The sequence below is a fragment of the Phyllopteryx taeniolatus genome, chromosome 6 (assembly GCF_024500385.1).
Source record: "Phyllopteryx taeniolatus isolate TA_2022b chromosome 6, UOR_Ptae_1.2, whole genome shotgun sequence".
Classification (NCBI taxonomy): domain Eukaryota; kingdom Metazoa; phylum Chordata; class Actinopteri; order Syngnathiformes; family Syngnathidae; genus Phyllopteryx; species Phyllopteryx taeniolatus.
Genome location: NC_084507.1, coordinates 18,932,931 through 18,958,330, shown reverse-complemented (window position 1 = coordinate 18,958,330; position 25,400 = coordinate 18,932,931). Strand labels below are relative to the sequence as shown.

The following is a 25,400-nucleotide window of genomic DNA, read 5'->3' as shown; positions in this document are numbered from 1 at the left end:
TGCATACATACTCTGCCCCCTTTCGGCACATTACTGATTTTTCTTCGATTATAATGTTTTTATGGTCGCGAGATGCCAAGATCGAAATCACGATTACATTTCGAATAATCGCCTAGCTGTACTTTATTGTCCCAAAGAGAAACTTGTCTTGCAGACAGCGTCAAAAGTTTAGAAACAGTTAATATTTTAATAACTTTAGAAACAGTTAATATTATGTAAAACAATCAAGACAGTTTAAGGAAAGGTACACCATCAGGATAGCAAAATATTTTGTTGCAAACTTTCTGTGGCAATTCATAGGATTGAACAGGAATAAACCAGGAATTTACAAAACTGAAGGTTTGCTCTTAATAGGGAACATAATATAGTTGGGGAAAATATATTTTTGTATAATCCAGATTTAAAACAATCAGATTACATGTGAGTACAGTGGTACCTTGATTTAAAGTGCCCCAATTTAAGACAAGACGATTTTCGAGTTCTGAGCCGTTGCTTGATCGTTTTTATTTTTTTTTGGCTAAAATTAGATTTACAAGCAAGTTTCAGATATGCCGTCACTCAAGTTGTCATTAATAGGCATGGACCGGTTACTGGTTTCAAGGTATGCCATGGTTTTAAAAAGTCAGTTAAAAAACTTTTGGTCAGCGGTATGAGCTGTTTTATTTATTTATTTATTTTTGTGTGTGTTTTTGTTTTATGAGCAAAGTGACACGACCTCTACCCTAGCCATTGTTGGTGCGATCAGTCAATGAAATTTACAAACAAATTTACCCCTTGTTGAAAACGCCAGCTCTTTTGGTAATCGTTCACGTACCCCGGCTTGGCAGATGAAGGATATGGCAAAGGTGCTTAGTGGCTGCTAGAGGAGGCAGTAGTTCCAGTATGATATCACATTTTTGAGGGAGATACCAAATTCAAGGTAACGTTAATATCTAACTATATCTGGCTGTCTTTAAATGAACATTTGCAACCAGCTCGTGCGTCTACAATCTATGAAAAAATCAGCTCTGACGTTACTTCACAGAGCAGAGAAGTAGCTAACCGTCTTCTGAGAAATAAGTACTTTTACTTCTGTATTTCACTTTAATTTTATTTAGAAAAATTCAATTGTTTATTTTCTTTTATGTTTAAGTTGTTTGGCGCTAAAATAGATTGCGTTAATGAAAACATTGATTTACCTAAATATATCAAAATAATAGGCGGCACGGTGGACGACTGGTTAGAGCGTCAGCCTCACAGTTCTGAGGACCCGGGTTCAATCCCCGGCCCCGCCTGTGTGGAGTTTGCATGTTCTCCCCGTGGCTGCGTGGGTTTTCTCCGGGCACTCCGGTTTCCTCCCACATCCCAAAAACATGCATTAATTGGAGACTCTAAATTGCCCGTGTGAATGTGAGTGCGGATGGTTGTTTGTATGTATGTGCCCTGCGATTGGCTGGCAACCAGTTCAGGGTGTACCCTGCCTCCTGCCCGATGACAGCTGGGATAGGCTCCAGCACGCCCGCGACCCTAGTGAGGAGAAGCGGCTCAGAAAATGGATGGATGGATATCAAAATAATACATTTTTGAGCTGTAACTGCAATATTTTTGTTCAAGATTATCATACAGTCAGAAACTTGACACCAGCCCATGGCTAGTTGCGACTTTCAGCTTGTCCCATCAGGGTCACCAAAGTGAGTCACTTGCATGAGTTGCTTGGCACAGTTTTTAACGGCGGATGGCCTTCATGATGCAACCCATCCATTCTTTATTTTTATTTTTTATTTGGGCCTGGAACTCAAACCTGTGCCTGCTGCACAAAAGGCAAGCAAGCATATACCACTACACTACCAATGCACATGTCACTTCAGTGAAGTGGAAGAAAATTTAAGCAATTAAGGTACTGTAATACAGTCTTCCCCAACCTATTTTCTGCCACAAACCAGTTTATGGAAGTCTCGCAGACCAACAACCACTCATCGAAGGGAGTGGGGGTGGATAGAGGGGGGAGAGGGGTGGTGGTGGCTGACAGACACTCCAGAAGCTACTTGCCAAAGGCTCGTTAAAGCGTGAGTTAAAAAAAAAAAAAATATATATATATATATATATATATATATATTATATTATATCTTTGTGGCCCGGTACCACATGGCCCGGTGGTTGTCGACTACCGCTTTAATACCCCCGCATATGGGCAAGGAGAGCTATCTATTTTGCATGGTTTTCTGTTTATGACAAAAGAAACCTTTCCATTAAATTAACCTAAATTCCCAGTTAATTCGCAAATTCCCATGGAAAGCTTACAATTTGGAATTTTTCTAAAATTACTGAACAGTCATTAGTTTGTACTTAATGTTGTGGGCCATGAGTCAAGCATGTTATGTTTTTTTTCACATCAGTATTTTTAAGAAGAATATTAAAAAAACACCAGTTATTTCATTGCCACTGACTGGCTGGGTGGTGGTGGCTCTATTGTTTATTCCACACCTAGTCTTTTTGTAACAGGTATGGTACTGGCGGGGTTATAAACTCTGCCCTGTCATCAACAAACATTGCAGAAAAAAAAGAAGCTTGAGTAAGACGCATGTCACGCATCAGGCCTGATGGCATACCTGTCGTGGCTCAGAGACACCTAATAGTTCTTTCTCACACACACACAAACACATGGTTTAGGGCGGCTCCATAGTCTGCATGCATTTTTAATCAGCATGCTCGGATAATCAGCGAAAGGTATGCATTCTTGGAGAAGCTTGCTAAATAAAATGTAGGACTTTGTGCACATAACTGAAGTAGCTCATTTAAATCTGACAGGACTGTGGACTACCCTATACTAGTCTATGATGTAATGTATTCGAAAGTCTCATGACTGTGCACAAAGCATGTCATACACAATGAGTAAAGTGACTTAATTATCATAGGAGTCAGTGTTCATTTATGCACAATCTGTGAAGTAACTTACCTTAAAATATTATGGGACTTCAAGAAATGTCTTATTTCATCTTATCCATGAAGTAAGTCGAACCACCAAAAGCAAGTACGAGTCTGCTTGATTCAAACTTTGTTTAATATCATGGGGCTACATGAAGTACAGTGGTATCTTAACTTAGGAGTTACCCGACTTGCATGTTTTTCGAGATACAAGGCGTCACGCAGATGAATTTTTTGGTTTGAGTCGTGAGCAAAAAATTGAATTACAAGCCCTAGCTATCGTGGTAGCAAACTTCACAACAAGCAGCAGTTTGGGAGGTCATGAACAATTATTCAAAAGATATTTTTCAAAAAGAGGCCAAGTGCTTGCATCAAGTCGTTTATTGTCACTCCAAGTTGTAGTTTACTGTAAAACTAAACATAAAACAAAGAATGTCATGTTGTGTTTTTACCAAACGACATAACTTAAGAAAGTTTGCTGGCTTAATGCTAACACACAATGCAAAGCGCCATAGACAGGCTAACATACTGAGCATCAATGTCATGGTACTTATAAACCTTTAAACAACTTGCATATGAACAGTAGCGACACATGCAGACAGAGCATACAACAATACTTAAAGGCATATATTCATCATCTGCAAAAAACGACTTATTACTAGTGCTTGGACTCGCACCCTAAATCCCCATTCCCTATTTGTATTGACAGTAACGAATGACTAGCGAATCACAATTGAATCGTTACTCCTTGTACTACTCCGAAATAACAGTCCAAGAAATTAAAAATCCAATTTGATTATTTTAAAACTTTCTATTGAACTGGTAAGAGAGTATGCTGGCTTGTTTTTGACTGAATGGTGCAGTAGCCAGCCTGTATAAAGCATTACCAGTCCTTGTGGCCTAATTGGGAAATTTTCGAGTGACTGGTTCTCATGGAACGACTACGTTGTCAGAACACGTCTCAAATCGTCCCGTCGTACCTCCACACTGCTGATCTTTTACAGAATTCCGGCCCGGAACACTTTCTGCTTTTTGCGGAGCAAGCCTGCTCGTAAGGGAAATTATGAAGTCTAAGTTTATTTGCTTTGACTTGCGTCTTTGTTAGCCCACATTTCCCTTTTTCGATTGGCCGTCCCTCCCCCTCTTCCTTAGCTGTCATGTCAGTTCACTCAACCCTTCCTCCATGCATGTCTTCGCTTGGATTCTTCTGTCTTCCAATTAGGCTGTCACTGGTTCACACTAATATTGGATGTGGCCTGAATGCTTCTTGCCTACTGCTGCTGCTCTTTTTGACTGGTTTAACGCTACACAGCTCATGTGGCACAATTCCCCCAATGTTATTTGTCCCCCAAGTGGCACAATTCAGAAATGAATGTCTGATAAAAATCGGATATGAATTGGATATACAGTGGCACCTTGAATTACGAGTGCCCCAATTTATGTTTTTCAAGTTAAGAGCCGTCGCTTTGTCATTTGTTTTGCTTTATGCTGCAAGCCAAAATATTGATGTAGGCAAGGAGAGCGACAGTCGCTGATGCATTTTCAGCCGTTTATTGAACAGGACAAACAGTTGCGAGGAGCTGGTGTAGGCCATGATATCGTCAACGTCCAATGAAAAGCATATATTGCCAAATGTTTGTTTTATTTCTTTTCTAAATCCAAAACATGAAGAAAATAATCTGGGATTGGGGATTTTCGAGATTCATGCATTTCATTGGACTCTAGCGCGTTTTGTAATGTTACCATAAAAAAAATCGGAAATTGGTGGATCAATACTGTGCCATGACAGTAAAATAAAATGGATGGATGGATAAAGGAATGACATGTTCAAAGGCAGGCCAAAGATTTCGGCACGAAAAGGGATTTAGTACAGTACATGCAATTTAAAGCTAAACTTTATGTGTGTACTTTAAATTCAGTCAGCATCACTTATTGTTTAGGTTTTTTGGTCTTGTAATTCGAAATCATCCACAATGGGCTGGCGACCAATCCAAGGTGTACTGTGCCTCTCATGCAAAGTCAGCCAAGAGCTGAGAAATTCAGAGAATAGATTTCTGAGAATAAATCAACACAATTTAATGGAACAAATATTGGAATTTAGGTTGTAAATGTAGGCCAAGTGCTTCTGATAGTGTTGGCCCTGACTGCTCACCACTGGCTATTGTAATCATCCTCATTTTTTCTCTCCCCACTTGCTCTCACAGTGCCAGCAGTATCATGTCCAGGCCAATAGGGGGCGGTGTGAACGATGTCACGCGCTTCCTCACGTTGGGGGTGGTTCCAGGTTCACCCACCACCAACGCACCCATGTTCTCTGCCGCCAGCCAGGCCGACTGGGCCGCTAAGCGTCTGATATGGGTGCCATCAGAGAAGCATGGCTTCGAGGTGAGTGGCTGTGAGGAAAAAATGAAGTATGTTTTTTTTTGTCACTGTCACTTAATTGGTCTGGAAATTATCATTTGTTATGTACCAATATATCTATCAATGCCAACGACAATTAAATGCTTTTCCATTAGATCAGGGGTGTCAAACTCATTTTTGTCATGGGCCACATCGTAGTTATGGTTTTCTCTCCGAGGGCCGTTTTGACTGTGAACCCATATACCGTATTTTCACGACCATAAGGCGCACCGTATTACAAGGTGCGGTCTCAGTTACGGGGTCTATTTCTGTATTTAACACATACACAAGGCGCACCGTAGTATTGGGCGCAGGCATGGTAAAACATACGCTAGCTTAAAACATAAGGTAGCATGCATACACGCTAAAACATACGCTAGCATGTTTCTAAAAAGGCAGCAGGAGCCAAACTGAGTTTGGTTGTACTTTATTGAAGTATTTAACAATGTACTCACGTTATTTTTTGATCAATCCTCATCCACAAATCCATCAAAGTCCTCATCTTCTGTATCCGAAATGAACAGTTGGGCAAGTTCTCCATCAAACATGCCGGGTTCCGTTGTCAGGGGGCTCAGCAATGATGCCGGCGTTTTCCTGCTTCCTCCACTTGCGAACCATGGATTCGTTGATCTTGAATTCTCTCGCGGCTGCTCTATTCCCATGTTCCTCCGCGCAACTGATAGCTTGCAGTTTAAACTGTGCTTCGTAAGCATGTCTCTTCGTAGGTGCCATTTTCGGGGGTCCTTAGCCAAACTGATGTGTTTTGCACAATGCACATACCGACGCCATGTACCTTTAGCGTTCACTTTCATATTTTAACGTCCGCGTGCTGTCCTCAGTCACGTCCACCTTTCCTCTATATAAGCAGCGTGTCGGTAGGAAATGCTCCCAGTCAGTCAAGTGGAGCGCTCATCAAAGCCACACAACAACATTTACAGATTTTGGAACTCGGTGCACACATATAAGGCGCGCCGCATTATAAGGCGCCCCGCCCATTTTGGAGAAAATTTAAGACTTAAGTGCGCCTTATGGTCGTGAAAATACGGTAAGTGCATGATCGTCTCATATTATTACATATAAACAACAAATGTTGGATAACTAGTTTTGAAATCAGAAGCCAGTAAAAAACTGTTCAACTATTACGGAATTTACTTCAAAAGGGGGCTTGGTTAAAAAAAATAAAAATAAATCCATAATATCTCAATGTTATTGAAAAGTAAGACAGTTTGCAATTTTTGGTATTTTAGCAAAAACATTAAGTCGACGCACATGATTTGCTTTGGCGGGCCACATAAAATGATGTGGCGGGCCGAATCTGGGCCACGGGCCACCAGTTTGACACATATGCATTAGTTGGTAAAATGATACAATAAACCAGTTTATCTACCTGTTGCCATTTATACAACAGAATAAATAATGGACCCCTGCGAGTACATCAGCTTTGTGTTCAATTACACAGACCAAGATTTCACACTAAGTCCACTTTGTGAGTAAATATATACAATATCATCATTTCAGGATACAGGAAGTCCTCGATTTCTGAACGAGTTCCGTTCCTGTGCTGGCGACGTAACACGATTTTCCGCGTAAGTCGGATTTCACCGTGAAAGTCGAAATTTACGTGTGTGCGTCGATGTGAGTGAGACGGGACTGCGAAGAAGGAAGGAGTGCGCGCCGGTGCGAGTGTGTACAGTAGCAAGTGTAGTGACGGCGACCGGGGAAGAGTAGCGACTAGCGGAGGACCCGTTGACGTTGAATGTGCAGAGGAGCTAATAAAGCCATTAAAGCAGCAAATCGGTGCTTCGTGCCTTTATTGTTGCCACCACCCAGCTCAGCTGTGCAACGAGAGAAGGGAGTTAACCCCTGCGTCTCCCGACCACGGTCAGGTGACCGTAGCAGGAAAGGTTAACACTTCGTATAAAGAAACTAAAATACATTAAAAAATATATATATAAGATGCTGTACTTACCATTACTGCTGAGAGTGAAAAAAAGAAGGCGAAAAAGGCAAAGATACTCCCGCCGCACAAACACAGACATGCACTAGCTAAGCAGAAACACTATGGTGCTGGGACAAAATGGCGGACGAGGCACGGGCGTCGTAAAGTCGAAACGTCGTAGTTCGAGTGTGTCGTAACTCGAGGACTTCCTGTATGTTGGTGCACTGTAAAAAGCAATTGTGGAGAGTGGTCAATACAGTACAATCCATGAAAATTAGCTAAAATGTACATTATTATTTTAGATAGGTAAGGTACCCTAAAATGTAGGATAAAATTTACCTACACTACCTATTTGACAACAATAAAAAGTGTTACCAAGAAAAATGTAATAAAATCTCCCTAAAAGCTGTCTGTACTACAATGTCCGTAACAATGACTAATTAGTTGTGTGTGCTGCCTCTCGCCTGAAGTCAGCTGTGATAGGCTCCAGCACACCTGCAACCCTAAGCGGTTCAGAAAAAGGATGGATAGTTGTGAACAAGGCAGCGGAATGGCTTGTGGAGTGGCAGGGGGCAAAGTACTGAGGGGGTGTGTGCGTTTTTTTGAGCAGTAAATGAATGAGTCGTCGTCGGTGGGCAGTTTTCATGTTTGACTTGCACATTCCGTCTGCTGCGTTTTCCTGCCAGATTCAGTATGCAAATTAAGTCACCCGTCGGTGACAATTGATCTCTTATTGGTTGTTACCTAGAAAATCAGCACAATAGCAAACAAACAATAAAGAAAAAGGCACTATATGGTAACACAAGTTTAGCTAAACGTTGATCATTACTTAAATTTGTTCCTGCTTGTATTATGAGTGTGTCGGGCAAGGTTAATAGGCTATATGTGCATTTCGTTTCATAAAGGGTCAGGCTCTGTCCCTCATGTGTGCATGGAAAACAATGATTTCTCGGCCATGCTCAGTAAAATGTAAAGGGAAAATGTGGAACTTGTCCGTATAGGCATCCCACTGCTTGGCCAGTTGAGTCTTTCTATAAGTCTTTTGACACTGCACTTGCTTTGAAAGACTTGATTGACACTGCCGAATAGCCAGACTATTCACTTTCATCAGTGAAATAAATATGCTTCCAGAGAACACTGATGTTGGGGAACATAAAGGAACACAAAGTATACAAGCCACTGTATATAATGTGGGGGCACGTGCTCCAAAAAGCAAAACTTGATTTGAATACTGTCATTTGCCTTTTCTTTTTATCGAAGTGGAAAGAAATCACATAAAATTGTAATTTTTTATTTTTTATTTCAAGCCCATATAACTGCGTCATCAACAACACAACACAATCATTTTCAGCTTGTCACATTCCAGGTGCCTACCACATGAATCTTTATTCTCTGGTGAAGTATTATCCCTGTGCGTGCACCTTTAGGGCAGGGCACGTCAAAGAAGTGGGACTGAGCAGCAAAGGGTGTGTATGCGTCTTGTGCCCGTTGGCCCTTTTACAACTATATAATAATGCACATGGCCCCCAGGACTAATTGGATCACCAGGTTTTTGCTGTAATATCAATTATTTCCACTTAAAGTTCTTGCATTGTTAGTGATTGGTAAATTTTGCAGGATGCGACATGAATTTGACATCCTCCCTGTTTTCTGCCAAACTGGTTTCATAGTAAACTATGAATAGAACAATGGTCTCCCTTCACATTCCCAACGCACAGCCGCTGACTTTATTTTACAGTCACGACGAGAATGGCACTGGTGAACAAATGCACACACGCACATTTTTGATTGTACTGTCATATTCTCAGAATGGACTTCCTAGGCGTGACGAATGTGTGATACAGTGCTTATCTGTCACATCTATTTTTACAATTTACACCAATGATAGATTTGATGTAGTAGAGCTTACAACTGAGGAATAATTTGTTGTATGAAAATGCTATGATGTAATGATGTATGTATGATGCTCCTCCAAGAAACTTACCAGACACATATGTTTATATTAAAGAATTTGCCTTACAGTCAGTAGAGATTAGAGAAAGGGGCCATGTTGAAATAATAAAAAAAAAAAATCAGTACAAAAGTTGCGAGAACAAAGTTATAAGAATAACGTCATAGTGTTAAGAATAACATGGTCGTGGTGTAAAAAAGTGATTTTTAACATTGGGGACACAAGAATTTGTACATGAAAATGCTGAGGTGCTGAAGTGGCACGGTGGACGACTGGTTCGCACATCTGCCTCACAGTTCTGAGGACCCGATTTGAAATCCAGCCTCTCTTGCATGAGTTTTCTCTGGGTACTCTGGTTTCCTCCCACATCCCTAAAACATGCACGTTAAGTTTAATTGAAGACTCTAAATTGCCCATAGGTGTGACTGTGTGTGCGAATGGTTGTTTGTTTATCTGTGCCCTGTGATTTGCTGGCGACCAGTTCAGGGTGTACCCCGCCTGTATCTCGCCCAAAGTCAGCTGGGATAGTCTCCAACACGCCTGCGACCCTAATGAGGATAAGCGGTAAAGTAAATGGATGGATGGATGGAAGAAAAGGTTGATGCTTGCCTATTCTATTATCATCTTAAGTGACACCCCTGCTCCCCCTACCCCCTGGTGGCACAACAGGGGGGGGAAAAGGGCATTGGGCACATCTGTTTTGAAGTGGGTGGCCTTGTTTTAAAGAAAAATTCTAAACTTGCCTTTGATCTCCCTTTGGACAGTCGGCCAGCATCAAGGAAGAGCGCGGTGACGAGGTGGAGGTTGAGCTGAGCGACAGCCAGAAGCTGCTGACGCTGTCCAGGGAGGAGGTGCAACGGATGAACCCACCGCGCTTCAGCAAAGTGGAGGACATGGCCGACCTTACTTGCCTCAATGAAGCGTCGGTGCTGCACAACCTGAGGGAGAGATATTACTCAGGCTTGATCTATGTGAGCCCACCCAAAACCCATGACATAACATATGCGCTGCAGGAACAAATACAAGTTTTGGAACACACCTCTTTTTATTTAACCAATCAGGGATGTAGCTAGGACATTTTCTGTTCCCAGGGTCCACAGCATGCTTGGATGTTTTTAATAATAGAACATTTTTAATTTAGCAAAGAAAACATTGAGAATGTTATGAGAAAAGGATCATAAGTTTTTGGGACTACAGCAATCGGGACACATCTCTGCTGTGAATCGTGAAAATTTTTTTTACGAACTCCTAAATATGCTTATGTGGTTATGGGTTTATAATAGCCAATAGATGCGATAAGATGATACCAAAAGCACCACTTTTATATTAGACATGGCTTTAGCCTGTCTTAATAGAAGTGCCTCCCCTAACTTGTACATAGTTCCTATAAGATGGTGCCAAATCACCACTTTTCTGTTGGACAGGGCTTTGGCGCCATCTTAGGGCATTTCAGAAATAGCACAAAAGCAGCACATACATGTTTTTTAGCAAATAAAGTAGGGTAGATCCCCCTGCTCCCAAAAAAACGTTTGAGTAGCAAACCATGAATAGGAGGGAACACTTTAAAATAAAAAAATAGGAGGGAACACTTTAAAATTAAAAAAAATGTGAAAAAAGTAAAAATGTTATGAGAATAAAACTAATATTTAAAACTCATTCACTGCCAGCCTTCCCAGTGTACATGGATATTTGACTTCTAAAGCCGTCAATGGCAGTGAATGTGTCATATCAAGTAAATTACTAAGAATATAGTTATACTATTGAGGCAAGTCAGCTTTTGTTTCGTTTGCGCATTTCATATAATATGTGGTTTGCATAATTAAAATCATCTCAAATCAAAGAGCAAAAGACATTTAAAAACAAAGTACAGAAAATAAAAGACCCCTTACTAAAATTACTAATAGAATGTACAGTGCAAGAAGATTATTTTTAAAAACTACTTTAAGATGCTGTAAAAGAGCTCAATCGTAAGCGAGATAAAAAATAATAGCTTTGAACTGGACTTAAAAACATTCACACTTCATGACTTCATTTTTGTTGGCAGCTTATTCCATTTGTGTGCAGCATAACAGAAAAATGCTGCTTCACCATGTTTGGTTTGAACTCTGGGCTCTATTATCTGACCTGAGTCCGTAGCTCTCAGAGCCCTACTGGGTTTATATACCATTAGCATTTCTTTTATGTATTCAGAACCTAAACCGTTCAGTGATTTATAGACCAGTAGGAGAGTCTAAAGTCTATTCTATAGCTAACTGGGAGCCAGTGTAAAGACTTTAGAATTATAGTAATATGCTCTCTAATATAATCTCTTTGTTCTGGTCAGGGCGGCACGGTGGACGACTGGTTAGAGCGTCAGCCTCACAGTTCTGAGGACACGGGTCCAATCCCTGTCCCCGCCTGTGTGGAGTTTGCATGTTCTCCCCGTGCCTGCGTGGGCTTTCTCCGGGCACTCCGGTTTCCTCCCACATCCCAAAAAACATGCATTAATTGGAGACTCTAAATTGCCCGTAGGTGTGACTGTGAGTGCGAATGGTTGTTTGTTTGTATGTGCCCTGCGATTGGCTGGCAACCAGTTCAGGGTGTACCCCGCCTCCTGCCCGATGACAGCTGGGATAGGGTCCAGCACGCCCGCGACCCTAGTGAGGAGAAGCGGCTCAGAAAATGGATGGATGGATGGATGTTCTGGTCAGAACCTGAGCTGTAACGTTCTGAATGAGCTGCAGCTGTTTAATGCTCATTTTTGGGAGTTCGGACAGAAGACCATTACAGTAGTCAACTCTATTGGAGACAAAAGCATGGATGAGCTTCTCCTAGTCTGCTTGGAATTGGAGAAATGTTCCAATTTTGTGCTTTTCGCAGCACTTTTCAATCAGATCCAGCACCATGAAATAAGCAATAAAACCATCCATCCATCCATCCATTTTCTGAGCCGCTTCTCCTCACTAGGGTCGCGGGCGTGCTGGAGCCCATCACAGCCATCATCGGGCAGGAGGCGGGGTACACCCCGAACTGGTTGCCAGCCAATCGCAGGGCACATACAAACAAACAACCATTCGCACTCACATTCACACCTACGGGCAATTTAGAGTCTCCAATTCATGCATGTTTTTGGGATGTGGGAAGAAACCGGAGTGGCCGGAAAAAGCACACGCAGGCACGGGGAGAACATGCAAACTCCACACAGGCGGGGCCGGGAATTGAACCCCGGTCCTCAGAACTGTGAGGCTGACGCTCTAACCAGTTTCTCACCGTGCCGCCGCAATAAAATCAGTTAAAATGTAATTTAAAAGTTATTAGGTTATCAGGTTTAGGGGGCCATTACGTTTTCCAAACGGGGCAAAGTTCCTTCATTTTCAGTTCACTTGCATTTATTTGATGATCTTAAACATTAAAGTGGGAAAACTTTGCAAAAATGTAAGAATTTGAGAAGGACACCAATACTTTTTCATGGCACTGTTGTCAAACACCTTTGGGATGTGCTAGAACAGAGTATCTGATAGCTTGAAAGCTCTGATACTCCCTTTGTGTCTATTGTTAATTCTTTAATTTAACGTCAAAATGATTTTTTTTCTCTTGTCTTCTGGCCTCATAATTGAACAAATGTTCCCCTCGAACAGAGTATATGATAGCTAGATAGCTCTGATACTCCCTGTCTGTGTATTGTTATTTTTTTAATTTAATGTCAAAACGCATTATTTTTTTTTCTTGTCTTCTGGCCTCATAACTGAACAAACGTTCCAACATATATGTTCCAAAAGCCTTTGGTAAGCTGTTAGGCCATATTTTCTTCTATTATCACTTCATGTAGGTGTAACTGAAACGCAAATAATGTGCAAATACATGTATATTGTCAACTCTAGAGTGTAGAAGTATATTGGCATCTGAAGTGTTGGTGATATGGGATGCTCCGTGTATAAACTCAGCGATGATTTATCTTTCATTTCTAGTATGTCAAATATTGAACAGTGCAAGTCAATGTAATGGGCCCTGCATAAAGAAAGAACTGTCAAGTACCATAAAGGGAATTAGTTTACCTGCCTACATGCATTAGCAGAATGAATGACGGCTTAATTAGTCCTCCTGTAACCATCAAGCTAAAAAGATCTAGATCAATTGTGGGATGCATCCACAGTCTCAAGTGATAGATTGAGTGCTTTAATGAAAGATGCTAGGCCCATGTGGGTGCTAAATTCCAACCTAAGTAATCATTTTGTGAATGCTGCTGACCTGTCTATTGTATTGTCTCCACAAATAGCACCGCTGCTTGTACTGCGGTCGTTTCCACTGAAGCAATTCATATTTGTTTAGGTAATACTGTCAGTTAAGGCTTAAGTATCGGCATCATTACTAATTTATACATAATTGGAAAAATGTCACTCTTAATCATAAATGCAGAAGAGCAGCCGTTCCCAAATTTAAGTCACACCTGGCCTCTTAAAGGCACATGCCTGTAAACAGACTGACTCACTGTGTTTTCTTTTTTGCAGACATATTCAGGCCTCTTCTGCGTAGTGGTGAACCCCTACAAGAACCTGCCCATCTACACCGAGTCCATCGTGGAGATGTATCGAGGCAAAAAGCGCCACGAGATGCCGCCGCACATTTACGCCATATCTGAGGCGGCCTATCGAAGCATGCTGCAAGGTACTTTGCGCTCCTATCTTTAGCGTTACCCGAACATCTGCTATCAACTCGGCACGCTGGAATGTGGTGCTGAAACTCGTGCGTGATCTTTGGTCGCGTAGCCGCACCGTGAGCGCTTTTTCAAGGTGTGGTATTCCTGCCACTTATCACTTATCAAAAGTGGATATAAATTAGTTGAGATTGTATTTTTCTGAAAGAAAGCACCAAGGAGTGGCATATCTAGCTCCATACTCGGCACATTATTACTCTTAAGGTGATTGTTAGGGACAGCATTTGTGGTATTTGGTAGGGATAGCGTTGTAATTTTAAAAAAGCTGAAGTGGCAAAATTACACTCTGTACTTAAGTAGAAGTACAGAGACTTAAAATAAAAATGTACATACTCTGAAATGTGCTAAAGTACAAAATTAAAAAAATATTTTTTGTCAATCATGTAATGTCAATTGTATACAAATTAGCTCTTTTGAAAACTTGGCACAATTTACACACAGAGAAGAAGAAAAAATCACGACACATGTTGCATTTTGTTGTTTTTATAACTAAGGACTAGCTGGTGTTGGCTTGAATTTGGCTTGCCAAACAACGTGTAGTAATAATAATAATAATAATACATTTTATTTCAAGCGCCTTTCCAAAACCCAAGGACACTGAACAATAATATAATGGTTCAAATCACGTAGAGAAAAAATGAAAAAAATTATGTAAATATGCATACACACAATAAATGACTGTAAAATATAAATGGCAGTAAAATTGCAGCTTCGGGAAAGGTAGTAGGCAGTCTTGAATAGGTGAGTTTTGAGTCTGGTTTTGAAAAGAGTCAATGTTACGGATGACAGATGGCAGGGAGTTCCAGAATTGGGGAGGAGAGCGGCTGAAAGCTCTGCTTCCCTTGGTGCTGAGGTCAATAGGGGGAACAGTAAGGAGAGAGAAGGAAAAGGATCGGAGGGAGTGAACAGAAGTAGTAATATGGAGAAGGTCGGACAGATAAGGAGGACCGAGATTATGAATTGCCATAAATGTGTGTAAAAGAGCTGCGAATTCTGTATGGAACTGGTCGCCATAGAGTTGATGTAAGATGGGGGTGATATGGTGGAATTGGGGTGTTTTCATAATCAGTTGGGCTGCAGAGTTTTGAATCAACTGGAATTTACAGAGTGATTGTTGAGGAAGACCGAAAAGAAGAGAATTACAGCGGGAAGTGACGAGGCTATGGACAAGAATAGCGCCATTGTGGGGGGTGAGGGAGGGACGGCGCCGGTTGATATTTGCGAAGGTGAATGTATGAAGACCAGGTAATGTTATTTATATGAGAATGAAACGAGGGAGAGCGACCAGACATGAGTTTTTCGAGATATGAGCCATTCAGTTGATTTTATGCTTTGACTTGCGAGCAAAAATTTGAGTTTCCAATGCTGTAAGGTGGCAGTCAGCTCAACTCATGTCAAATCAGCAGTTTGGCAGGTATAGTAGAATATATAAAAATGGGCTTCAAGCTGTTTAATGCCACTCAGAGTTGACATTTACTGTCTAACTAAACATAAAACAAAGATAATTACATGTTGTATAGATTTGCTTGAAGTCCACTTAGCTTTATGCCCCCCCAAAAAAGAAAAAGATAAACGCCATAGAAGCCGTCTATAACACTGACTACTAGACGGGCTAATGTATACCATCTATGTAACGGTGGAACAACGTTTCAAGCAATAGATACCTGACCACAAACGGTGTATCAACACACGTAGACAGACAATATAACAATACTCACAGACATATGTTCTTTATTCTCTGTGAAAAAAGGACCAATATTACTGCAGATTACTGAGTCACTTACAGTAGTTGTTAAAGCTTTCTTCATCTAGCTGAATGACAGCATAATACTGCCCCCCGGTGATGAAGTCATGCACATCAGAAGGAGCCGCAATGAATTAATCATGATGCACAAACTGTTTAATTCTTTAGATTCTATTTAATTATGGCATTACTATGTTATTATGAAGTACAATATTGAGACTCCTATTTTCTAATTAAAAACACACTACAAGAATTTTGTTGAGGTATTTTGGGGAGACTGGAATGGATTAATGGGAATTCCATTGATTTCAATAAGGAAAGATGATTTGCGAAGTGTTTTGAGTTTTGAGCATATTCATGGTACAAGCTTGTGGTTTTAAAGTAGACATTCCTCCATGTCACTGCTGTCCCAGTTTTTTCCCGCCCATTATAAGACCCCAAGATCTCCATCAATCAACTGAATTTAACTCTCTCTCTATTTACATCTTTTTTATTTCTTTTTATGTCTGAAAAAGGAATAAGTCTATTTCGACAAAGTAAGGAGTAGAAAGTACAGATACTGTTCATAGTAGGGGGAAACTGTCAAAAGTCGTCTTAAGAAAAAATACTCAAGTAAAGGACAGGTACCTGAAAAATATTCTTAAGTACAGTCTTCTTTGTTATTTCTTTGTTACTTCCCATTCCTGGAAATAAGGTTAGGAAGTATTTTAATCATTCACTGGCAGTTCTCCATGTTAACATGGATATTTAAATTCAACAGCCGTCAATGACGGTAAATTAGTTAAAGCAGGTGGATTGAGCAATATCTCTGCCCCAGGGTGTCCTCCTGAGATAACAGGATGGGGTAGATCAGATTCTGGGTCTCTGTGTTAGCCACCACCCTCAGGGTTGGCTGTAGGCGTGTTACTGCGGTGACCGAACCAGTAGGACCAGTATGAATTCTTGCCCGCTGGAACACGTGAGAAATGTTTTAAAAAGCGGTTACAAGTAGCCCAGCTCCCAAAAAAATGTCCAGCCGAGGAAGTGGGCCCAGGACCTCTTTTGTGGCCCTAATTAGGCATGCACAGGCTAGAACAAATAGTGATGGAGGTAAACGACACAACACTTGGCCTGGATGAATCACTTCTCACTTCTATAATGTGGGTAGTCTATCAATCATGAGGTGTGAAGCTGAGAGGAGGTGTCAGTTTGGCATTGAGTCCTGAGTAGCAGATTTTGATCTACAGTGGTATCCTGACTTAATTTGTTGCGTGACCAATCTCGTAACTCAATCAACTCCTACTGTATGTCAAATCAGTCACGTAGATGACTAAATAGGTTGATGTCACACTTTAAAACTTTTTTTGTTGTCTTCACACAGACCGGGAAGATCAGTCAATCCTATGCACGTGAGTAGTCTACAGCTGCTGCATTTGTTTTGCCTTGAGGAAACTGTCAGGTGTGCATCCATGTCAGGCAATGGAGTCCGTTATGGTTTTCAAGTAAATGTGATTGTTTTTATATTATTCTATTTGCAAATTTTCATTTTGCAATATTTGAAGCATGGATGCACACACCTGTCAACCTCTCAATATCCATGCATCAATCCATTTTCTATATCCCTTGGGTGCCGGGTGAGTTTAACAATAAATAATAATAATAAATATGTCCCAATCTGAGCCCTTGACTTTTCAGCTGATAAAGATCCGATTTTTAAAATGTTCTTAGTTTTCAAAAGTCAAAAAGCGACAAAATAATCCTGGGGTACAAATAGAACAGCAATGTGACAGTAACAGAGTCGGCTTCAGGCAGTAGTCTGTGCGTCTGCAGCCAGCCACAGTGCTCTCTCTAGTAGGCGGTGCCTCCTAAAAAGCATCACTCGCAAGAGCGTGTTTGGAGGGAGAAAGAAATAGTCAAAAGCTTTCACATTCGAAAGAAGAGGCACAGAGTGAGATGTGGAAACATTTTGCTTACACGCCAGACAGTCAGGGCAAGCTGACTATACAAACAAAAAACTCAGCAAAGCCTGAAGTAATATACAGTGGGGCCAAACAGCTCGCTGAATGGCAAAATTTAAAAGAGTGACTGATGTGACACATTTAAACAACTTGCCTACAAATAGAAGTTCTACCGAGGGTGAATTATTTTTTAAAGTGTGTGAGAGTGTGAATTACAGTATTTTGTGATGAGCAAACTTGTGCCCCACTGGTTGCAATTGATGTTGTTTGTAGATGAGCACTCCATCACCCTACAGCTGTATTGGTCCATCATCCATTTAATTAAGACACATGCTTTTGTAAAACAATGTATAGTAAATGCATTGTTACTAAGTATGAAATCAAATTCAATGTGTGTGTGTGTGTAAGAAATCAAATTCAATATATATAAATAATGTGTGTGTGTGTGTGTGTGTGTATGTATATATATATATATATATATATATATATATATAGTATATATATATATATATATATATATATATATATATATATATATATATATATATATATAGTCCCCAGGAGTCCAGCCAAGAGACATGTGAATGCCCACCCTATTACTATGGTTGCCAGGTCCCCAATATAGTATATTGGGGACTATAGTATATATATACTTTTTAATGCAAAATCAAGTGACTTGACGCAGGCTAAAAAAAAATGGAAAGATAGGGGGAAAATTTATATAATACTGAACCTATATCCCCCACTCATGTGGTCGTAGTGAATCTGTAAATTTGATAGCCTTAAAAAAGGTCTTAATAGTCTTAAATTTGGCCTCCTTACATACTGCACCCTCTAATTATGTGATTACTTGAAGTTTTTGTTTGCCCCCTGTAAAAATCTTTCCAATTGGGGGTTTTAATGTGTTTAAATATGGGCACTATTCTCTCTTAATTGTTGATAATATGTTTCAGCGGCGAATCTGGCGCAGGCAAAACGGAAAACACAAAGAAAGTCATTCAGTATCTGGCTCATGTCGCTTCTTCTCACAAGGGTGCTACTCCGAATAGGAACAAAGAAGCTTTACAGGTACGATGCAAGTTTGTGCACTATTTCAGTGTTCATGGATACCTCGATGCTAGAAAATACTGCTGGCTCATGCTATGCTATGTGATAATGCTTACAACTGCGTTTCTTTTCTCTTTGAAATATGAGCACATGCTATTCACTCTTCAGCATTCTCTCCACCTCTCTGTCATGATTTGAAAGTGATACATTGGATTACATCTCTGCGTGGTGCGACTCCGTTACTTATTCCTGCTTTTTTTCTGCATCTTCCTTCGTGCTCCATTTCCCCTTCTCCTCTTTTCCTCCTCTCTCTCCCTTGCTGCATGCTCAGATGGACGGCTCTCGCTCCTTAACCAGGGGCACCACTTTGGTGAACAAGGTGAGTTAGTTGCCTCCTTCCCACTGTCCTGCCCTGTGCTTTTTCAACCTTCTTCTAACCAGCTGCCAACAGTTACTCTCACTAAGCAACAGTGACTCATTCCTGTCGTGTTTGCATGTAACAGCCAAGGTCTTTGGTTTTCGTTTCATATAATTTCTCTCGTCTTACTTATTTTTTGTCCTGTCTGTTTATCCCATCTATGTGTTCACCTGCCCATCCCCATCACTCCACCTTTCTGCACAATTCCTCAGATTATGCAATATGTGAGTATGCACAAACATGGGTGGTGGTGGCATGGCACTTTGTACAAGAATAATGTAAGCTGGTTGTAGTGCTTGTGTAAATGTAATAATAACTGCATACCTAAAGGTAAGTATAGGAGAGTGGCTTTAAGCAGGGTACACTACACACATGCTTGGAAACAAGATTGTGGTTGCAAATGCTTCTCTGTCATATTTTATTGTGGTGAATGACTTATGAGACACATTACACAAATACTCAACACAACCGGTTGCTCCACTATGTGTGGCAACAACATGAGCTTCACAGAGCTTCATAATTGGTTGTATTTCCATCACAACCGTGGCTCAACCGAACTCTGAGTTGAGCACACACACACAACGATTTGCCGGTAGAAATATTGAGCAGGTTTCAATGGAAAGCTGTTTGAGCATTTATTCGGTATTCTTGATATTCAGCTTTTCCCACTACTGCCTTCCACTACACTATGACATTTCCGCATGACTCTATGACAAGTCGGACAAATTTTGCATACCAGCAGGACAACTGCATCTTACTAGTGAGGCAAAACTGGACTAGTTGACATGTGAAGAGTAAAGCGCTAGATGTGAACTAGAAGAATTGTGTCACTAGTAGTACTAGTAGCATGCAGTTGTCAACTAGTGCACAGTTTTACCGCATTTATAATGTGTAGTCGTCCTACTAGTTTGCCAAAGTTGTCCTACTAGTGAGGACAAAGAGCGCACTAGTATACGGACCTTAATTCGTATATCAAATGTATCAAATAAATGTTTGAAATGGCTGGATGAGTTTTATTCATTAAGCGCAGACAAATTTCCAAAAATCCAGAAGATGGCACAGAGTATGCTTGTGGTGTTTGGCTCCGGAGTGTGATGAACACCAACAAAACATCCCACAGATCCCAGCTGAGTGATGAACACCTCTGATGTGTTCTGAGAATTGCTACAACAAAACTAACACCAGACTTTGATGCTTTGGCACAAAAAAAAAGTGATCAACCAAACAACACTGTGCCCATTAAAGAGTAAATCTAAGTATTAACACTACAATGCCTTTTTTTGGTTTATTTTTTATATGTAAGCATCTGGTCCTGGCTTGGCCCGCCTGTCAAATTTTAAAAGTCAATGTGGCCCCTGAGCCAAAACATTTGCCCACCCCTCAAATAAATGCTTGAATGGCTTTTCATACAGGTTTCAATAGACTTACGATAGATCGGATAGGATATCACTCTCAACAAATCCCACACTACAGGATACTCTTTTAGAGACAGTGATAATCAATCATGGTTTTGCTGACTTGAATTTGAAGGCGGGAAAATGCTTATAATCAGCCCAGATTATTAGTATACGTGTACCCTGCTTAAATTGAGTGAAAACCTCCACCAAGGCTGACAATCTAATTTGGATCATCATCACCTTACACACTACTCACAAAAAGTTTGGGAAATTGAGCTTTCTGGTTAAATTTCAGGATGAACCTAAAATAAACATCTAACCGTTACAGGTGAATTTAATTTGAGCTTCTCTAAACTTTTGAGTGAACATGTCCAACTGATCAGTGTTTAAGCACGTTTTGCACATCATGCTGTTCTCTAACAGGAAGATTCACAACAGGTGTTTGAGCCATGAATCGGCCAATACATTCCAAAGGATATCCACTTCTTTGTCTTTCTGTGAACCTTCCAGTCTCAATCTCAGTTGCAGCCTTCTGGTACTGAAAACATTGAACAGACATTGCATTCAAAAGCTCAAGGAAGCTCAAATTAAGTGTGAACTTATGAAATTCCACTTGAAAGCCCGATATCCCTAACCTTTTATAAATAGTGTATGATAACTGAATTGTAGCATTATGATTTCACGTCAATGAAAATTGAAGAAAAATATTACATTTTATGGCCTCATCATTGAACTATAAGTTCACCCTGTATCACCAAATCTTAAAGCGTTTTTCCCAAAACAACAAACAATGGGTTATGAAGTCATAATCTCGTTGGCAGAGGTAATAAATATACTGACTGATTATACAGTAATTGAGATGCAGCATGGCCGTTTATGTACTGTACAGGTTTAAAATGGCTTTTTGGCTCATGTGCATTTTAGTGTTTAATCAAGATGACAAACACGGCCGGGTGGCCGATGGCTCTGTGATAACCTTTCCTACACGGCCACTTGCACTGATTGTCTTTGCATCGTCACTTGATGCTACACTGGCACTGCAAAATATCTATCTATCTATCTATATATATATATATATATATATATATATATATATATATATATATATATATATATATATATATATATATAAATTTTGTAATGTATTGCAGCAGGTTAGACCAAGCCAATTTGAGTTGAAGCTGCCTCTGTTTGCCTGCCAACAGTGGTTCTCAACTCCCTCCTAAACCAATTCATCCAATCGTTGCCTCATGTAAGCCCACTGTTCTGACAAGTGTTGAGAACCATTGTTTTGTGTGTGTCAGTGCGTGCGTGTGTGCGCGCGCGCTGTGGCAGAGGCTATTTTTGGTCATCCTTTTGTGTCACTGCTCTTGAAAGATGACTTTTAGATATTTTTAAACCCTTAGATCCATTGTTACTACAGAAAATAATGAATATGTATTCTTCATAGTTGTATGGTGTGTGAAGTTAATCTGGTTTTTGTGTGTGTGTGTCCAGGGTGAGCTTGAGAGACAGCTACTGCAAGCCAACCCCATACTGGAGGCCTTCGGCAATGCGAAAACTACCAAGAATGACAATTCCTCAAGATTTGTAAGCTCTTTTTTTTTTTTTTATTTACTTATGTACTCCTTCATTTGAGTTTGTTTTTTTCTAAAAAATCTCTTTCCTCAGGGTAAATTCATCCGCATTAATTTTGATGTGGCGGGGTACATCGTTGGTGCCAACATTGAGACCTGTATCCTTTTCACATAAGAGCTGTTAGGAGGCTAAGTACATTACTACCTTGACTCATGAGTGCCCTAATTTATGAGTTTTCCGAGTTACCAAGCCGTTGCTTGGTAGAAATTTTTTTTCTTTGTGTTGCAAGGCCAAAATTTGAATTGCAAGTGAGCTTCAGATATGCTGTCGCGAGAGTGAAGTGCAAAAAAATGGAGCAACTAAAGCAGTGGTTCTCAACTGCTGTCACCTTTGGACCTGCATTTTCCTATTGTTGCAAAGTCGCGACCTACTTCAATAGAAGTTAAGAGTCATATAAAGATGTTTTTGTTTAAAAAAAAAAAAAAAAAAAAGCCTCTGAAAAGACCGAGTATATTGTTATTGTATTTTTAAAGGCTGTTTCAAATTAGGTTGCTGTACCGCCAAAAGCATAATAGAATATTGCTAGCCATGACGTCCGCCAGCCAGAGGCTCAGCTGCACTGTATTTATATTTATATGGAATTAGTTATTGTATACAGTGAAACCCCCACATACTCACGGTTCGGCACCAGCAGATTCACCTATTTGCAGATTTTTATTTTTTTTTTAAATCTCTGCTTATTCAAGAATTCTTTGGGTTTACAATGCAATTATAATGGGGATCAATTCTCCACGGATTTTTGCTATTCGCGGTCTTCCCGGGTCCTTATCCCCTCCACTGTACTCATAAGTCAAGGTTGAGGCTGATTTACGGCTCTGATTTCCTTTCTCTCTTTTGGGCTTTGTGTAAAAGAGGCTATATTCGTCGCTTCTACCTTCTTCCTTCCCTGCTTACATGATATCAGCGTGTGAACATCCTTGACTCATAAACTCAAGACCTCCTGGAAAAGTCCCGGGCCACCCGTCAGGCCAAAGAGGAGAGGACATTCCACATATTTTACCAGATGTTGCATGGAGCTTCTGAGGCAACTAAATGTGGGGCCAAATTCTCTACTAATTCTATTGTGATAAAAAAAAAAAACATAAAAGTAAACATTCTGGTGTTATTAATGTATTAAACTCAGTGGTGGGCCCTGCATTTACTACCTGGGCCTTCAGTGCGGACTTACAGTAATTCATTGTTCAATGCCACCACTATCACATTGCAATTAAATAAACCATCAATGCTATGCAAAACCGCAATATAGCAGCACACAACTGTGCCGTGTGCATCCTTTAGAGCAGTTAAAAATTAATATTTATCTAATAAAGTGACAAAAACTAAAATATTTGATAAAATATATACCACAGATGCTTATTGTAACATGTTTTGCACCTACCAACCACCTCACTTGCCCTGTGAGGATGAATTTGAATCTGACATAGAAAAGAAAAAAGGTCTCAGTTAATATAGTTTAAATTACATCAGCCAGCACTACTGATTCTGAAGGCACTGCAGATTATTTTGACATAGCAACACAGAGGCTGAAACGTTCACATGTACTAGAAGCAATGCAGCCAAGAGAAACACTACAAATGGAAGAGAATAGACTGTCGCGAATAAATTGATACAATTTAATGGAACACATTACAAATTAGGTTGTAAATGTTGGCTTCTGATTCACCACTGATTGAACTTATCTCAACCGGTTTTTCTTTGTCCATAGTGGATCTGCTCTTAGGAACTGCCGACGAGTACCGCTTTCTCAGTGGGGGTACCATAACTGTTCCTGGTCAGAGTGATGCAGAAAACTTCACCCAGACTATGGACTCCATGGCCATAATGGGCTTCAACCCAGACGAGCTGATGTGTAAGTTGAGGTTAATGCAAGTCATTTATTTGTGTGCTTTGAATGACCTTGTCTGAACATTGGCTTCATCTTCTCAGCCATGCTGAGGGTGATCTCCGCTGTGCTCCAGTTTGGGAACATTTCCTTCACAAAGGAGAAGAACCACGATCAGGCGTCCATGCCTGACAACACGGCGGCTCAGAAACTGTGCCACCTGCTGGGCATCAACGTGCTGGAGTTTACCCGAGCCATCCTCACGCCGAGGATCAAAGTGGGTCGGGAGTACGTGCAGAAGGCCCAAACAAAGGAACAGGTAATAAGACAATTCACCACGACTTCACATGTTCTTCTCGGTGGTGAAAAGCAAAGCATTCTCTGATGGCACCATGAGTAAACAAACCCTTCCATGTCATTTGACAAAGGAAGAGCAATTGATGAAACAGTGTGAATTGCTTGCATTAATTATTTTCTTCTTGCGGGGTCGTACGGGAAGTCTTCTTCTCTACTGCTTGTTTTAATGTGTGAAGTGTCAGTCAAAAAAAAGATGCTACTTTAGGAAAACTGCTTGGAAGAGAGAACTAACGCCGGCGGTAATTTACATTTCAACAGGTAAGTTGATTGAAAAATAGACGTGGTGGAAATTCAGACATAGTTAACATGATAACTGAGGAACTGGTGATTTCATTCAGAAGATATGCAGTAAATGAAATGCCTTAACATATGTTATGGTCATAGGAGCCATCCATCCATTTTCTGTACCTCTTACCTTCACAAGGGTCGCGGACGTGCTGAAGCCTAACCCAGCTATCTTCGGGCGAGAGGCGGGGTACACCCTGAACTGGTCACCAGCCAATCGCAGGGCACATATAAACAAACAACCATTCACACTCACATTCACACCTACGGGCAATTTAGTGTCTTCAATCAACCTACCAGGCAGCTACCATGCCGCCTGGTCATAGAACCATCATTTGTAAATGAAGCTAGCCTACCATTGAGTAATTCATTTGGAGACTGATGCTGTTTGACTTTGGCTATGGTAGATAGTCTATTTCCCTGTTTTGTAACTAAGAAGGCTATTATCGCTTATTTCCCTGTTATCTAACTAAGAAGGCTATGATCGCTTAAACATGATGTTTCTTTTGCTCAGATTGATGGCACAGACATGCTCTTTTGACAGTGAAATGGATAGTGCGCTGTTCTACTCAGCTAGGAATTCATTCAAACTAAACTTCTGGTGATTATGAAACCAATGCGGTATTACACATCAATCATCCATCAGCAGTAGGGTACAGCTATGTTTTGCTTCACCTATTTCTTCCTACGTGACACGAGAAATTGTGACTCTGCTTTGTATAATAGCGGTTAGCGATAGTCACTTATGTTCTGCCACCCAGAAGTATACTGGTGCCTGTTCTTTACAAACACTCTGAATTGACCTGTACTGACTTTAGAAAGGGTAAATTGAGCACCATTCGAATAAATCCACCCCGTTCTTGGCTTT

The 25,400-nt window shown here is 40.5% G+C and overlaps 1 protein-coding gene across 14 annotated transcripts in view; it reads left to right on the top strand.

Moving 5' to 3' along the window:
• The window catches only part of myh14 (myosin, heavy chain 14, non-muscle), a 58,411-nt gene that overhangs the window by 2,802 nt on the left and 30,209 nt on the right, over nt 1-25,400 (top strand). For 10 of the 14 annotated variants that reach the window (XM_061776315.1, XM_061776326.1, XM_061776323.1 and 7 more), the window contains 12 exons: nt 5,109-5,289; nt 9,959-10,165; nt 13,682-13,838; nt 16,992-17,019; nt 18,522-18,636; nt 18,947-18,994; nt 19,246-19,257; nt 21,928-22,020; nt 22,102-22,165; nt 23,004-23,102; nt 23,774-23,917; nt 23,995-24,209. In XM_061776315.1, the coding sequence (XP_061632299.1) occupies nt 5,122-5,289; nt 9,959-10,165; nt 13,682-13,838; nt 16,992-17,019; nt 18,522-18,636; nt 18,947-18,994; nt 19,246-19,257; nt 21,928-22,020; nt 22,102-22,165; nt 23,004-23,102; nt 23,774-23,917; nt 23,995-24,209 (1,350 nt within the window). In that variant the 5' untranslated portion in view covers nt 5,109-5,121. The remainder of the gene's footprint in view (nt 1-5,108; nt 5,290-9,958; nt 10,166-13,681; nt 13,839-16,991; nt 17,020-18,521; nt 18,637-18,946; nt 18,995-19,245; nt 19,258-21,927; nt 22,021-22,101; nt 22,166-23,003; nt 23,103-23,773; nt 23,918-23,994; nt 24,210-25,400) is intronic. The other 4 variants (XM_061776328.1, XM_061776325.1, XM_061776324.1 and 1 more) reach the window with 3 other exon arrangements.